The sequence below is a fragment of the Heptranchias perlo genome, chromosome 15 (assembly GCF_035084215.1).
Source record: "Heptranchias perlo isolate sHepPer1 chromosome 15, sHepPer1.hap1, whole genome shotgun sequence".
NCBI lineage: Eukaryota > Metazoa > Chordata > Chondrichthyes > Hexanchiformes > Hexanchidae > Heptranchias > Heptranchias perlo.
In genome coordinates, this window is record NC_090339.1 from 43,021,177 (window position 1) to 43,037,931 (window position 16,755).

A 16,755-nucleotide genomic window follows, 5' to 3' on the forward strand; every position below is an offset into this window, starting at 1 on the left:
TGCAAAAGAACCCCAGTGTCAAATGTGGAAACAATTACTGCATCCACTGCCCTTATTTTGTACTACAAATACAGGATAATTTAACACAAGTAGTATTTTCATGTATTTATATCTGAAATTGGAATACCGAGTGGGCAGAGATGCAAGAAACATCAAGATCAGTAGTGAAGTGCAACTAAGTGCACTTTTTTAAAAAAAAACCCTTCCCAGTTGCCATGAAATTGGTTGCCTTCATTGGTTCCATTATATTTAGTGCAATAATACTTTTGCCATTGAAGAAAAGGCTTACTAAATAGAAGCCAGGCAAACTCATCAAATAAATTTGACAACTGGTTCTGGTACTATCGAAGATATCCCATGACTGAGGTGGTGCATGCCATGGACGGATCAGTATCAGTATCCAACATGTCCCTTTGTGAAGGGAACTAGTGTCTGAGGGAACAAAGTAAAATGTAGTTAAATACCTTGATATGTCTGAGCTAGTAAAATTAAACTTGAAGATCTCTGCATGCCTAACTTCAAAGAACTTAGTGTTGCGTGACAAGAAGCCCTGATAAAATCATAGGCAAAGTCTGAAGTGTTTTGACGTTATTGAGCTTGTAAGTCAGCATTTACGGTTGCGGGTTTATGCCAAATCCTGCACACACGTGGTTACTGTTTACAAGACACTCAAGTGTCTCATTAAAAGTCACTTGCATAGATTTCAACAACGGCCAAGTGGGTAAATGTACTAAGTCACATAAACCAGAAGGTCCCAAGTTGGATTCTGACTCTGTGCTAGGCAGTTAGGGCACTACAACTGGCCTTAATGACCATAGACTTGGATGGGGGGAGCAAGGAGAAGAAATGAGAAGGAGAGGATCTCACTCCGGATTGCTATCCAATGACTCCTGCTGGAAAGCGTGCATGTGCGATCTTCAGGTGAGAATAGGATTTGGGCTCGGCTGTGGTGCCCTCGACAATAAAACAGTCTGCCAACACAGTGTTACGGTCAGAAAATTATGTCTTGGTTATCTATCAATCATCGAGCACAGTGGGCCACATATGCTATGGTTTGGGAAAGAAGTGTCCCTTCTTGGGGTATTGGCACAAACTCTGCCTGTGCCCAGGCTAATGTGTTTTCATATTTGACATGGGAAAATGCAGGTTTGCACCACTCCTGAAGTTCCTGCATCCCCAGTAAAGACAAAACTAGAATGGGGGAGGGGGGCAGAGAAGGTAAAGTAGGCAGAAAGCTGGAAATTATAGACCAGTTAGCCTAACATCTGTGGTGGGTAAAATTTTGGAGTCTATTATTAAGGAGACAGTAGCGGAACATTTGGATAAACATAATTTAATAGGACAAAGTCAGCATAACTTTACGAAGGGGAAGTCATGTCTGTCAAATTTGCCTGAGTTCTTTGAGGACATAACGTACCGGGTGGATAAAGGGGAACCAGTGGACGTAGTGTATTTAGACTTCCAGAAGGCATTCGACAAGGTGCCACATAAAAGATTATTGCTCAAGATAAAGAATCACTGGATTGGGGGTAATATTCTGGCATGGGTGGAGGATTGGTTATCTAACAGGAAGCAGAGAGTTGGGATAAATGGTTCATTCTCGGACTGGCAACCAGTAGCCAGTGGTGTTCCGCAGGGGTCGGTGCTGGGTCCCCAACTCTTTACAATCTATATTAACGATTTGGAGGAGGGGACCGAGTGTAACGTATCAAAGTTTGCAGATGATACAAAGATGGGAGGGAAAGTGGAGAGTGAGGAGGACATAAAAAACCTACAGGGGGATATAGACAGGCTGGGTGAGTGGGCGGAGATTTGGCAGATGCAATACAATACCATATTGGAAAATGTGAGGTTATGCACTTTGGCAGGAAAAATCAGAGAGCAAGTTATTATCTTATAGGTGAGAAACTGGAAAGTACTGCAGTACAAAGGGATCTGTGGGTCCTAATGCAAGAAGATCAAAAAGTTAGTATGCAGGTGCTGCAGGTGATCAAGAAGGCCAACGGAATGTTGGCTTTTATTGCTCGGGGGATAGAATATAAAAACAGGGAAGTATTGCAGCAGTTATATAAGAATTGGTGAGACCGCACCTGGAATACTGCATACAGTTTTGGTCTCCATACTTAAGAAAAGACATACTTGCTCTCGAGGCAGTACAAAGAAAGTTCACTCGGTTCATCATGGGGATGAGGGGGCGGACATATGAGGAGAGGTTGAGTAGATTGGGACTCTACTCATTGGAGTTCAGAAGAATGAGAGGCGATCTTATTGAAACATATAAGATTGTGAAGGGGCTTGATCGGGTGGATGCGGTAAGGATGTTCCCAAGGATGGGTGAAACTAGAACTAGGGGGCATAATCTTAGAATAAGGGGCTGCTCTTTCAAAACTGAGATGAGGAGAAACTTCTTCAGAGGGTAGTAGGTCTGTGGAATTTGCTGCCCCAGGAAGCTGTGGAAGCTACATCATTAAATAAATTTAAAACAGAAATAGACAGTTTCCTAGAAGTAAAGGGAATTAGGGGTTACGGGGAGCGGGCAGGAAATTGGACATGAATTTAGATTTGAGGTTAGGATCAGATCAGCCATGATCTTATTGAATGGCGGAGCAGGCTCGAGGGGCCGATTGGCCTACTCCTGCTCCTATTTCTTATGTTCTTATGTTTGTACTATGCATGCAGCTGGTAATAAGGTGAAGGTCACCCTTATAGCCCTGGGGCTCCTGAAATATTCCCTCCCATGTTTGGATATTTCTATTAGGCAAATAATAGCAGCTCTCAATCTCTTGTGGAACACCTTCACCTGCCCAACACAAAAAATGATCAAATCAGCAATTTATTATGCATTAGAACAGAAATTAATTGACATTTTAGGGTTGAAGTCAAAGGCAAAAAGCTGCTCTTCTACATTTGAAATTTTCTTTTTTTCCCCCTCACCCCTGAGAAACCTACTTTGTTCTGCACCAATCATGTTTAGTGGGGAATTTTGGAATTTATGTACGGTATAGATCAGGAATCCGGTGAGGAGAGCATAGGCGAGTCATGCCTGGAGGTCACAAAAGCATAAGTGTGTGTTCAGCTGCAGTGGGGGAAGGAGAAGGTAGGTAAATAGGGAGGTGATGTTAGAGGTGGAAACAGGCTGTCTGGTGATATATATTTGACACTCAGCTCAAGGTCAAACAAGGCACTGACATTGTGCATCATCTGTTTTAGCCTGAATAAGAAACTGGGAGGAGGATAGAATCGGAGGGCTAGAGTGTAAAATTCCTGCTGGGAATCAACAAGGCTTCAGTTCTGATTAAAGTTCATCGACCTGAAACGTTAACTCTGTTTCTCTCTCCACAGATGCTGCCTGACCTGCTGAGTGATTCCATCATTTCCTGTTTTTATTTCAGTCCTACCAGTGTTCATTTGGAGAAAGTTCTGGCTTGTCCATGGTTTGACATTAGACAAGCAATCAGACAGCACAGTATTAGTCAAGAGTAGAGGCACAGAAGTAGAAAATAGTTGCCATGCAATCTAGAAATGCCCAAGATTCAGTCCCTGATTTTTTTTTTATTTGTTCATGGGATGTGGGCGTCGCTGGCGAGGCCGGCATTTATTGCCCACCCCTAATTGCCCTTGAGAAGGTGGTGGTGAGCCGCCTCCTTGAACTGCTGCAGTCCGTGCTGTTAGGAAGGGAGTTCCAGGATTTTGACCCAGCGATAATGAAGGAACAGCAATATATTTCCAAGTTGGGATGGTGTGAGACTTGGAGGGGAATGTGCAGGTGGTGTTGTTCCCATGTGCCTGCTGCTCTTGTCCTTCTAGGTGGTAGAGGTTGCGGATTTGGGAGGTGCTATCGAAGACGCCTTGGCGAGTTGCTGCAGTGCATCCTGTGGATGGTACACACTGCAGCCACTGTGCGCCGGTGGTGAAGGGAGTGAATGTTGAGTGGTGGATGGGGCGCCAATCAAGCGGGCTGCTTTGTCCTGGATGGTGTCAAGCTTCTTGAGTGTTGTTGGAGCTATACTCATCCAGGCAAGTGGAGAGTATTCCATCACACTCCTGACTTGTGCCTTGTAGATGGTGGAAAGGCTTTGGGGAGTCAGGAGGTGAGTCACTCACTGCAGAATAGCAAGTCTCTGACCTGCTCTTGTAGCCAGAGTATTTATATGGCTAGTCCAGTTAAGTTTCTGGTCAATGGTGACCCCCAGGATGTTAATGGTGGGGAATTCGGCAATGATAATGCCATTGAATGTCAAGGGGAGGTGGTTAGACTCTCTCTTATTGGAGATGGTCATTGCCTGGCGCGAATGTTACTTGCCACTTATGAGCCCAAGCCTGAATGTTGTCCAGGTCTTGCTGCACGCGGGCTCAGACTGCTTCATTATTTGAGGGGTTGTGAATGGAACTCAACACAGTGCAATAATCAGCGAACATCCCCATTTCTGAACTTATGATGGAGGGAAGGTCATTGATGAAGCAGCTGAAGATGGTTGGGCCTAGGACACTGCCCTGAGGAGCTCCTGCAGCAATGCCCTGGGGCTGAGATGATTGGCCTCCAACAACCACTGCCATCTTCCTTTGTGCTAGGTTTGACTCCAGCCACTGGAGAGTTTTCCCCCTGATTCCCATTGACTTCAATTTTACTAGGGCTCCTTGGTGCCACACTCTGTCAAATGCTGCCTTGATGTCAAGTGCAGTCACTCTCGCCTCACCTCTGGAATTCAGCTCTTTTGTCCATGTTTGGACCAAGGCTGTAATGAGGTCTGGAGCCGAGTGGTCCTGGCGGAACCCAAACTGAGCATCGGTGAGCAGGTTATTGGTGAGTGAGTAAGTGCCGCTTGATAGCACTGTCGACGACACCTTCCATCACTTTGCTGATGATTGAGAGTAGACTGATGGGGCGGTAATTGGCCGGATTGGATTTGTCCTGCTTTTTGTGGACAGGACATACCTGGGCAATTTTCCACATTGTCGGGTAGATGCCAGTGTTGGAGCTGTTCTGGAACAGCTTGGCTAGAGGCGCAGCTAGTTCTGGAGCACAAGTCTTCAGCACTACAGCTGGGATGCTGTCGAGGCCCATAGCCTTTGCTGTATCCAGTGCACTCAGCCGTTTCTTGTTATCACATGGAGTGAATCGAATTGGCTGAAGATCTGTACTGAGTTAGCCCATCTCACAAAGGTGACACAATTATCCTGATCCTGCAAAGGGCAAGAACAGTTAGTGCCCCCGCTCTGAATCACTACCTTGATGGGGAAACAGTTTGTGAGCTAGAAAGCAATTTAGATCAGCAGTTTACATATCCTTAGATGGAGGTTTACAGCATGTCCATTTTGAAAAAGGAAGCCACTATCTAATAAAAGGAAGATATGTATGAAATTTCTTGAAAATCTGCTGACAAAATTTAAGGTATTTATGTGATTGGCTAGCAGTGTTCACAGATAGAAAGGAGCAACAGAACTCCTTGCTACTGCCTATGCTGTGGAAGTAAGGAGAGAACAATTTAAACAAACCAAAATTGTATACGATGCATCATTTACTCTTTTTAAACACTTCAGACACACTTCTTTGATGTATAATTTTTAAGCAGATAGACTGTCTCGACTCATCCAATTTGCATTCTTGATGTGCATCCTAGAAATATATTGAGTGTATGTAATAAGTGCACCATAATGATTTATTTATAAGAGCCATGGTAATACATTACCTTCAGGTAATTTTCGTTTCCCTGTTGCTGGTTTTGTTTTCTTGCTTCTTACAGAGGAGCCTCTGCTGCTAATTCCACTGACAACCGACATTGTGTCATCATCACCAGTCAATAAGGAGTTTCTATATGATATTAACGGAAGCCACACATCTTCCCTGTGCAACATCATTTGCTCAGTCATAAACTTCTCGAGGTAAACATAGCTGAAATTAGAAAAAGCATTGTTCAATAGTTATTCAAACAGGGTCAAACTGTATTGCAAAATAACTAAAATTTTACAGCAGTTTAAGCAAAGTTGCGCACAATTTTAGAGTTTGTTGTCCTTCATCTACACACAATTATAAAGCATGCTAAGAACTGTACTTACAGTGTTCTCTTGTCTTGTCTGATCAGTTTAGAAGAGAATTCACTCAGGATATCCAGGAAGGGTAAATTCACAGCAGGATATCCTTCTCCATTTACATTGGGTTCCTTGAAGGCAAAATCAATGCCATCTCTGCAAATTCATTGTCACAAATTAAAACTAGAAAATAACCAATGAATTTTCAAAGTAGCACATACTTAAAATACAATTAGGATACTGAATTTGACATAAGGGGTTAACCACATTTGTGCGTGCATAGAAAAGAGAGACTTGCATTCAGTTGTTACACACTTCAGATAACATAGTTAAATTAGGCTGTAGCAGTTCACTGCAAAAACAAAACATCACGGACAGCAGAAACTAGCTAATTATCTTGAACTAGCTTGAGATTAAAATGGTGTTCACCTGACTCATTCCCTCCAGTTGACAGATAAGTCTTGTACTTGCCTGCACAATTTGATCCAGGCCTTTGAAATGCAGAGGCATAGATGCTGCCTATGCCTCTCAGCAGCCAATTGGACATAGCCTTCAAGTACTGAACTGGAGGGCACAGGCTAAAAATTAACAAGTCCTGAGAAAGAGTATGCATTAAACTCCATTAATGGGGATATGAAACCAATTTACAGCAAAAGCATTTAAGAATCTGTGTTCGGCAGCACCTTTTTGAAGATGTTAACTAAGTACAGTATCTGGTTTGGAATGGAATTATAGATGATGGAGAAGAGGCCTTTATATCTAGAGGACTAGAGTACAAGGGGCAGAAGTTATGCTGCAGCTATACAAAACCCTGGTTAGACCGCACCTGGAGTACTGTGAGCAGTTCTGGGCACCGCACCTTCGGAAGGACATATTGGCCTTGGTGCGAGTGCAGCGTAGGTTTACCAGAATGATGCCCGGACTTCAAGGGTTAAGTTACGAGGAGAGATCACAGAAATTGGGGTTGTATTCTCTAGAGTTTCGAAGGTTAAATGGTGATCTGATCGAAGTTTATAAGATATTAAAAGGAACAGATAGGGTGGATAGAGAGAAACTATTTCCGCTGGTTGGGGATTTTAGGAGTAGGGGGCACAGTCTAAAAATTAGAGCCAGACCTTTTCAGGAGCGAGATTAGAAAACATTTCTACACACAAAGGGTGGTAGAAGTTTGGAACTCTCTTCCGCAAACGGCAATTGATACCAGCTTAATTGCTAAATTTAAATCTGAGATAGATAGCTTTTTTGCAACCAAAGGTATTAAGGGATATGGGCCAAAGGCTGGTATATGGAGTTAGATCACAGATCAGCTATGATCTTATCAAATGGCGGAGCAGGCACGAGGGGCTGAATGGCCTACTCCTGTTCCTATGATTAAGCACTCCACAGGACATGATGGTACGAGTGCTGCTGGGGTAAATGACTATAGAGATCAGCAGGCTGGGGTGAATTGTGGAAATGTAGGGAAGGATAAATATGCTGTAGTTTTATTTGATTACCTTTGAGAATGTGTATTTATGAAAAATGTTCCCCTTGGGAGATTAACTGGGTTATGTTAAGTCCATGAAATAATACTGTACCTAGCTTGTGGAAAAAGTTGACTTGACCCTGAGCTGAACTTCCCACCCCATGTTCTCTCCATCACCAAGACCGCCTACTTCCACCTCCGTAATATCGCCCATCTCCACCCTGCCTCAGCTCATTTGTTGCTGAAACCCTCATCCATAACCATTGTTACCTCCAAGCTTGACTATTCCAATGCTCTCCTGGCCTGTAAACTGAGCTCATCTAAAATTCTGCTGCCCATATCCTAACTCCTGTTCACCCAACACCCTGCGCTCGCTCACTTTCAATGGCTCCTGGACTAGCAATATCTCTTTATGTGGCTCGGTATCAAATTTCTGTCTGATAACACTTCTGTGAAGCGCCTTGGGATGTTTTTACTATGTTAAAGGCACTATACAAATGCAAGTTGTTGTTGATGATGGGCTGAATGGCCTTTTCTTGTTGCCATGCTTTTTGTTCTTAATCCCTCTCACTCCAGAAACCATGTCCTCAAGAAAGAAAAACATTTTTAATTACAAGGTAACAAAGACTTACTTGTGCAGCATTGCTACAGCTTCTCTGGTTTTTAGCTGATCTAAGCCAAATGTTAGTGAGAAACGTCGAGCAAGTTCTTTAATTCCACTAAAACCAGGAGTTGTTCGATCAAAACCAAGTCCAAGGTCCTGTTCCAATTCATTAAACAACTGTGAGGAATTTTTAAAAAAGTGAGTGGAGTAGTGGTAATTCTCAAAGGACACTGACAGAAAGTGCTGAGAAAATATGTACTGTATTGAAAAGTAAAGGAAAACACTAGTTGATGATCATGAAGTTTTGTTCATTAACAAATTTAAACATTTCACTTCTGTTTGCCCTCTCTCTTGCTTTTTTTTCCCTACCAATTCTCTATCCTTTACTTGGTCTGACTTATTATTGCATGCAAAAAATAAACAGCAACAAACTTTGATATTTTTGAACAGTCCCAATATTGGAAACAAAATACAAATGGATTTTAGAAACCACTCTTTAGTTAATACATTGACAAATAACACTATTCCAAATATGCAAACACAAACAGGTAAATGCACATAATTTAAATTCATACAATGGAACTTATTTTCACTACACTGTCATTCTTCATTTAAGAACAGAAAATTTGAGAAAATATAGAACACTATCACAAAATCATAACACTGAAATGGATGAATACCAGTAATGTGTAGGGAAAATAAGAATAGCCCCTAAAAGAACCCCCGAAGTGTCATCCTTCAAGATTATCTACTTATTCGATTGTCTGATACAGTTTTAATGTCATTCATTATAATTCAAGTCTACTGTATGTTATGCTCTAAATACTGTTTTTTATTACAGAATACTTCATAATTTCCTAGCCCAACTCTTCTTCCAAAGAGATTTAAAATCTTACCTGTTGTAAGCTAAGTATAAGGGTCTTTGCACACTGAATTTTGTCAGTTTGCCTGCACTTGCTCATAGTTTCCTTGATGATGTCTCCATAATCATTGTAATACTAAAGTATAAACAATAATAGTTTTAGTATGTATTATGGGTTAATTCATTGTTCAATAATTCTGATAATTGATGTTCTCAGAATTGGATCTAAAATGTACAAATCCTAACAACTCATTGCAATAATTAAATACTGTATGGAACTTTTGGAAATAGAACACTTCTATTTTAGTAAACATTTATTATTCCCAAAGAAATGCTAGTAAGGACCAAGCAGTAGAAGGCAGTGAAATATCCTACATTTCAAGTTTACAAATCGCCCATTGCAGGAAGCTAGGTTTACATAGGAATGTTCAGGACTAGAAAAGACCTTTGGGATCCGTCTGGCCAGTCCCAAAATTTTTAAAAAAGCATGCTATACTCAAACCCCTATATCACTTTTACCAAAAAGTGCCCTCTTGAATTTTCTTACAATCTTGATTCAGTTAAGTTCTACCCTGAGCCACTTTTTTTTCTGGTATAAACCTCCCCAGCTTTGTTAGCACCCCAGTTGCAAGCAAAATTTCACACAATCAGAAGTGTGTCTATTTCACAAAGTAAGTTCAAAAATGTTTACCTTCATGTACTGCTTAAAAATATCTGCAGCTGTATTCATGTCCACCACATTATATACAATTAATTTACAGTAAGCTGCAAGAAGGTTCCTCCTTTTATGTAAAGCTTCGATTTTACCAGCTTCATCATCTTGGTGTCCGTCTGCAAAACACAAGCAAGTGTCATTAATACCAAAAAATTAACAGTAAAGAAGCTGGGACCCATCTAGGGTTGCCAACCCTCCCGGATTGTCAGGGAGTCTCCCAGAATGGAAGATGAATCTCCTGGGCACTGCTGCTAGCAACCTGTCCTTAAAATTTCCTGCCACAGCCACATTTGCAAACTCTGGGCAAGCGTCACACGATCAGATGTCACGCGATCAAACCTCCAGGAATTCCTCTAACCAGAGTCGGCAACCCTAGTGCTATCCATTATACGTAAAAGTCAGATGCAGCTGTCACTATGATTTCAGTGAAGCATAATGGTCAGCATTGCAACTACTGCCAATTCCTCACATTTTTTTTAACCCATTTTCTGTTTACCCAACTAATGTCTCTCTTTTCCATTGTTTCCCTTCTCACTTGTGTTCTGTCACATTAATTAAAATATGCACCACATAACCGTTCGAGCATATCTGGCGTTGGCTGACGTTAACCGAGGCAGACGAGGATCAATACAAATAGTGTACCCTATGAGAACTCCAAAAATGAATACACAACCGAAATAAGTTTTTTTTTCCCCCCAAAAAGAGACAAAACAGAGTTAAAGAGAAGCTAAGGTTTCAAAGCACTAGGTGCCTGTACCAAGAAGTTCTACTTGGGACTCCTACTCGTTCTGAACCAAACTTCTCAGATGAAAAGAAACATTCATAGTTTAAAGAGTTATGGGAAAAAAGGCTTCAAGTAACAAACTGTACTAGGATGGTACAGGTAAGTATGTGAAAAATGACAACTCTCACCTGTACTGTGGCTGTCTTCATCCTGGTCAATAAATACATGGTCTAAGATGAAGCTGAGCAACTCTGACTGTAGAGACGAATCTGGAGTGTAAACCAGAGGTTCCAGTACATCACGTCCACCTGACATAATCTGGTGGCTAAAAATCATCAGAATATCACACAAGATAGTGAAAGCCTACAAAACAAAACAGAAATAATTACTGAAAGTTACTGAGTCTATTTTGAACACAAAGTCATTGCACCAATTATATGCATCTTATAGAAAAACTAGCGAGTTTATAGGAGAAGAAAAGTTTAGGAGTGCGTTAAGTACTTCCCCGTATGTATTATTTAAAAAGTGTGCCTCCCTACCCTGTAGGAAGTCATACACTTATAGGAAGTAAAGCTACAGTTAACTTCTTTCTCAGAGGCCTACTATTTTAGGTCTCTATATCTAAATTCATTCCAATGACATAGGTTACAAACGTAGCTTGGACAATAGTCCTTCAGTCTGGCCAAGATCCCAATGTGAAACTGGCAAGCTAAGAAAATATACTAGCTAGATATTGCTGTGTACTTGGGCAGTACTAACAATCTGGTTGGGTGTGTCTGTCACCATCCAGGCCAATCAAAGCACCAACTTCATCCATTACTGAATGAAGTTACTCCAGGATGAATGTAGGCTGCCTCTATACCCAACATCATTGGACTGTAAGTGGGTGGCCATCCGACAGGGTAAGAGGCAGGCAGTGCAGGAATCCTCAGGAAGCGCGTCCCTCACTAACCGGTTTTCAGTATTGAATACCGGTGAGGATGACGACACCTCGAAGGAGTGCAGTCCGGAGCATGGAACCATGGGGCAAAGGACGGCATATGGGAGCACATCGAAGTATAGGAATGCAGTGGTTATAGGGATTCAATAGGTAGGGGGACAGACAGGCATTTATGCATCCTCCGATGTAGTCCCGCATGGTGTGTTGCCTCCATAGTACCAGGATAAAAGGACATTATTGAGAGGATCCAGATCATTTTGAGGGGGGATGGGGAACAGCCAGAAGTTGTGGTCCATATGGGAACCAGTGACATAGGAAGGAAAAGGGTTGAGGTCCTGCAGTCAGAGTTTCAGGAGCTATGGAGGGTGTTAAAAAGCAGGACCTTAAAAGGTAATCTCTGGTTTACTCCCAGTGCCACGCGCTTGTGAGTATAGGAATAGTAGGATAAGACAGGTTAATGCGTGGCTGGAGAAATGGTGCAGGCGGGCTTCAGATTCCTGGGGCATTGGGATCAGTTCAAGATGGACAGGTTGCACCCTAACAGAGTTGGGACCAATGTCCTTGTGGGGAGGTTAACCATTGCTGTGGGGGAGGTTTAAACTAATTTGGTAGGGGGATGGGAACCAGGATGAAACATTACTGAGGAGAAACAAGGTGCACAGAGGACTGGGAGAGACAAATAGCATGAGAGTAAAGAATAGTTCAGAAATAGGAGGGCTCAAAGAAGGGAAGCATTGAGTCGTTACTATTCCAGGCTACAAGGTATTCAGAAAAGATAGATGGGGGGGGGGCTTGCTGCATTGATCAAAGAAATTATTATAGCACTGGAAAGGGATGATGTAGCTGAGGGGTCAAAGACAGAATCTATTTGGTTAGAATTAAGGAACATTCAAGGATCTATTATGCTGCTGGGTGTATACTATAGGCCACGAAATAGTGGGAAGGAGGTGGAGGGGCAAAATTGCAGGGGGTGCAACGAAGATTGATTCCTGGGATGAGAGGGTTGTCCGATGAGGAGAGATTGAGAAGAATGGGCCTATATTCTCGAGTTTAGAAGAACGAGAGGTGATCTCATTGCAATATATAAAGTTCTGAGGGCTCGACAGGGTCAATGCTGAGAAGCCGTTTCTCCTGGCTGGAGAGTGTAGAACTAATGTTCATAGTCTCAAGATAAAGGGTCGGCCGTTTAGGACTGAGATGAGGAACAATTTCTTCACTCAGAGGATTGTGAATCTTTGGAATTGTCTATCCCAGAGGACTGTGAATGCTCAGTCATTGAGTATATTCAAGACTGAGATCGATAGATTTTTGGACACTAAGGGAATCAAGGGATATGGTGATAGGCCAAGAAAGTGGAGTTGAGGTAGAACATCAGCCATGATCTTATTGAATGGCGGAGCAGGCTCGAGGGGCTGTATGGCCTACTCCTGCTCTATTTCTTATGTTCTTATTACAGAAAGATGCAAGAACTATACAGTAGTGATAATGGGGGATGTCAATTATCCCAATACACACTGGGATAGTAACAGTGGTAAGGGCAAAGAGGGGCAGGAATTCCTGAAACGTCTACAACAGAACTTTCTTGACCAGTGTGTTTCCAGCCCAATAAGGAAGGAAGCAGTGCTGGATCTAGTTCTAGGGAATGAAGAGGGGCAAGTGGAACATGTTTCAGTGGGACAGCATTTGGGAAACAGTGATCATAATATCATTAGGTTTAGAGTAGTTATAGAAAAGGACAAGGAAAAATCAAATGCGAAAATACTCAACGGAGGAGAGCTAATTTCAATGAGTTGAAAAGGGATCTGGCCCAGGTGGAATGGAATCAAAGTCTGGCAGGTAAAATAGTAAATGAGCAATGGGAGGCCTCCAAAGAGAAGGTAGTTCGGGTACAGAGTAGACACATTTCCACAAGGGGGAAAGGAAGGGCATTCAAAGCTAGAGCTCCCTGGGTGAGCAAAGATATAGAGATTAAAATCAAACAGAAAAAGGAGGCTTATGACAAATGTACAGATCATAATACAGTAGAGATCCAAGCTAAATAGAGAAAGTACAGAGGAGGTCTAAAAAAGTAAATAAGAGGAGCAAAGAGAGAGTATGAGAATAGATTAGCAGCTAACATAAAAGGGAACCCAAAGTCTTTATAAACATATAAATAGTAAAAGGGTAGTTAAAGGAAGGGTGGTGCCGATTAGGGACAAAAAGGGAGATGATCTTGTGAAGGTAGAGGGTATGGCTGAGGTACTAAACGAATAATTCTCACTGGTCATCACTAGAGAAGAGGGTGCTGCCAATGTAGCAGTAAAGGAGGAGGTAGTAGCGATATTGGATACGGTAAAAATAGATAAAGGGGAAGTATTTAAAAGGTTGGCAGTACTCAAAAGTAGAAAAGTCACCTAGTCCAGATGGGATACATCCTAGGTCGCTAAGGGAGTAAGGGTAGAAACTGTGGAGGCCCCGGCCACAATCTTCCAATCCTCCTTAGATATGGGGGCGGTGCCAGAGGACTGGAGGATTGCAAATGTTACAACCCTGTTCAAAAAAGGGGAGAGGGATAAATCCAGCAATTATAAGCCAGTCAGCCCAAAGTCGCTGGTGGGGAAACTTTTAGAGACAATAATCCAGAACAAAATTAACTGACACTTAGAAAAGTATGGGCTAATAAATGAAAGTCAGCATGGATTTGTTAAAGGAAAATCGTGTTTGACTAACTCGATTGAGTTCTTTGTTGAAGCAACGGAGAGGGTTGATTAGGGTAGTGCAGTTGATATTTTGTATATGCATTTTCAAAATGCATTTGATATAGTACCACATAATAGATTTGTAAGCAAAATTAAAGTGCATGAGATTAAAGGGACAGTGGTAGCGTGGATACAAAATTGGCTATGGGACAGAAAGCAAAGAGTAGCAGTGAACGGTTGTTTTTCAGACTGGAGGGAAGTATGCAATGGTGTTCCCCTGGGGTCCATATTAGGACCACTGCTCTTTTTGAAATATATTAATGACCTGGACTTGGGTATACAAGGCATAATTTCAAAGTTTGCAGATGACATGAAACTTGGAAATGTAGTAAACAATGTAGAGGATAGTAACAGACTTCAGGAGGACATATACAGATTGGTGAAATGGGCAGACACATGGCCGATGAAGTTTAACATACAGAAATGTGAAGTGATACATTGTGGTAGGAAGAATGAGGAGAGGCAATATAAACTAAATGGTACAATTTTAAAGGGGGTGCAGGAACAGAGAGGCCTGTGGGTGTATGTACACAAATCTTTGAAGGGGCAGGATAAGTTGAGAAGGCTGCTAAAAAAGCATATGGGTTCCTGGGCTTTGTTAATAGAGGCACAGAGTACAGGGAAGTTACGCTAAACCTTTATAAAATACTGGTTAGGCCTCAGTTGGAGTAGTGTGTCCAATTCTGGGCACCACACTTTAGGAAGGGTGTCAAGGCCTTAGAGAGGGTGCAGAAGAGATTTACTAGAATGGTACCAGGGACGAGGGACTTCAGTTCTGTGGAGAGACTGGAGAAACTGAGGTTGTTGTTCTTAGAGCAGAGAAGTTTAAGAGGAGATTTGATAGAGGTGTTCAAAATCATGAATGGTTTTGATGGGGAAATAAGAAACTGTTTCCAGTGGCAGACGGGTCAATAACCAGAGGACAGAGATTTAAATTGATTGGCAAAAGAACCAGAGGTGATGTGAGGAAGCATTTTTTTTTATACAGCGAGTTGTTATGATCTGGAAAGCACTGCCTGAAAGGGTGATGGAAGCAGATTTAATAATAACTTTAAGAAGAGATTTGGATAAATATTTGAAGGGAAAAAAATTACAGGGCTATGGGGAAAGAGCAGGGAATGGGACTAATTGGACAGCTCTACCAAAGAGTCGACACAGGCACGATGGACCGAATGGCCTCCTTCCGTGCTGTATCATACTATGATAGGTACAAGTGGAGATCTAAAATGGCAGATTCCACAGGAAAGAGGTAGGCGGGACGGTGCATATACACACACATCTCTCCTGCTCATGGCAGGTAGGAGGATATGCTGTTTTATAAGGACAGAAGCATATTATGTAACCCAATTACAACTTAAATGTGTCCCATTAAGGCCACAGATGTAACTGCTGTGCCCTTCTGGTCAATTAGAAGCTAAATATTCTTATGCAGACTCTAAGGGTGGTTTGAGATCAGTTTATACTTTCTTTTTTAAGTGTGGCTGCTGAGATCATAGAACCATAGAAGTTTACAGCACATAATGATGCCATTCAGCCTATCATGCATGTGTTGGCTCTTTGTGAGAGGAGTCCAAAACTAATCCCATTGACCTGCTCTCTACCCCCACCCTGCATCTTCCTCTGCTTCAAATAATGATTGACTTTACCCTTTAAAACATTCATTAGTTTCTGCCTTAACCATTCCATTCTCTAACAACCCTCTCTGTAAAGCAATTTCTCCTAACCTCACTCCTTACTCTCTTTATGATGATTTTAATTTCATGATTCCTCATCACTGACTCCTTAACCATAAGAAACAGTCCTTCCATATTCACCCTATCAAAATCCTTAAGAATTTTAAAAACCTCTAATAAACGTCCTTCTAGCTTTCTCTGCTCCAGTGAAAATAGTCCCAGTATCTCAGGTCTCTACTCATAACCATAGTTTTCCATCTATGACATCATCCTGGTGAAGCGACACTGTATCCGCACTGTGGCTTTAATGCCTTTTCTATAATGGGGCACTCAAAACTCCACACAGTACTCTGTGGCTTAACCATTGCATTTACAATTTTATCATTGCTTCTTTTGTCTTGTACTCTGTGCCCTTTAGTTATAAATCCCAAAGTGCTCCTTGGCCTATAGCTACCTGCCCTCACTTTTAGGAAATTACACATTTGAACCTCGAAGTTTCTTTGATCACCCACACTCTACAGCGTCTTTCCATCGAGTGTATAATTCCATTCTTTGTTTTTCTTTCCAAAATGTATTAACACTTCACATCAGATTTTATCTGAAACCTATCTTCCCATTCAGCTAACCGCTGTCCTCCTAAAGTCTTTTACAATCGTCCTCACTGCTTGCCAAACCCGTTACCGTTGTGTTATCAACAAATTCCAATATAGTGCTCCCTCGGTCCAAATTACCTATATATAACCAAGAACAATAGTGGACACAACACTGACCCCTGGGGTATAGCATTTCCAACCCAAACAACATCCTTAACCCAAACTCTTTGCTTTCTATCTGTTAACCAATCAAAAGGTATTTTCTGTCGGTGGGGCAGTTTCTATGTGCATTGGAAATGACTGACTTTATTTGCTTTGTAAAAAAAAACTTTTCTTCAAGCGTGACAGAAATTTGCATATATATATATATATATATATAAAAATTAGCGTATCTTCTGTGGCCCTTTCTCA

General features: G+C 41.8%; 1 protein-coding gene across 5 annotated transcripts in view; it reads right to left on the minus strand.

The window, feature by feature from the left end:
- Positions 1–16,755, minus strand: part of LOC137333039 (cohesin subunit SA-2) — a 150,056-nt gene that overhangs the window by 17,447 nt on the left and 115,854 nt on the right. For all 5 annotated transcript variants that reach the window (XM_067997131.1, XM_067997129.1, XM_067997128.1 and 2 more), the window contains 6 exons: positions 10,589–10,763; positions 9,653–9,792; positions 8,996–9,097; positions 8,128–8,276; positions 6,058–6,186; positions 5,691–5,893 (listed from right to left, as the gene is read on the minus strand). In XM_067997131.1, the coding sequence (XP_067853232.1) occupies positions 5,691–5,893; positions 6,058–6,186; positions 8,128–8,276; positions 8,996–9,097; positions 9,653–9,792; positions 10,589–10,763 (898 nt within the window). The remainder of the gene's footprint in view (positions 1–5,690; positions 5,894–6,057; positions 6,187–8,127; positions 8,277–8,995; positions 9,098–9,652; positions 9,793–10,588; positions 10,764–16,755) is intronic.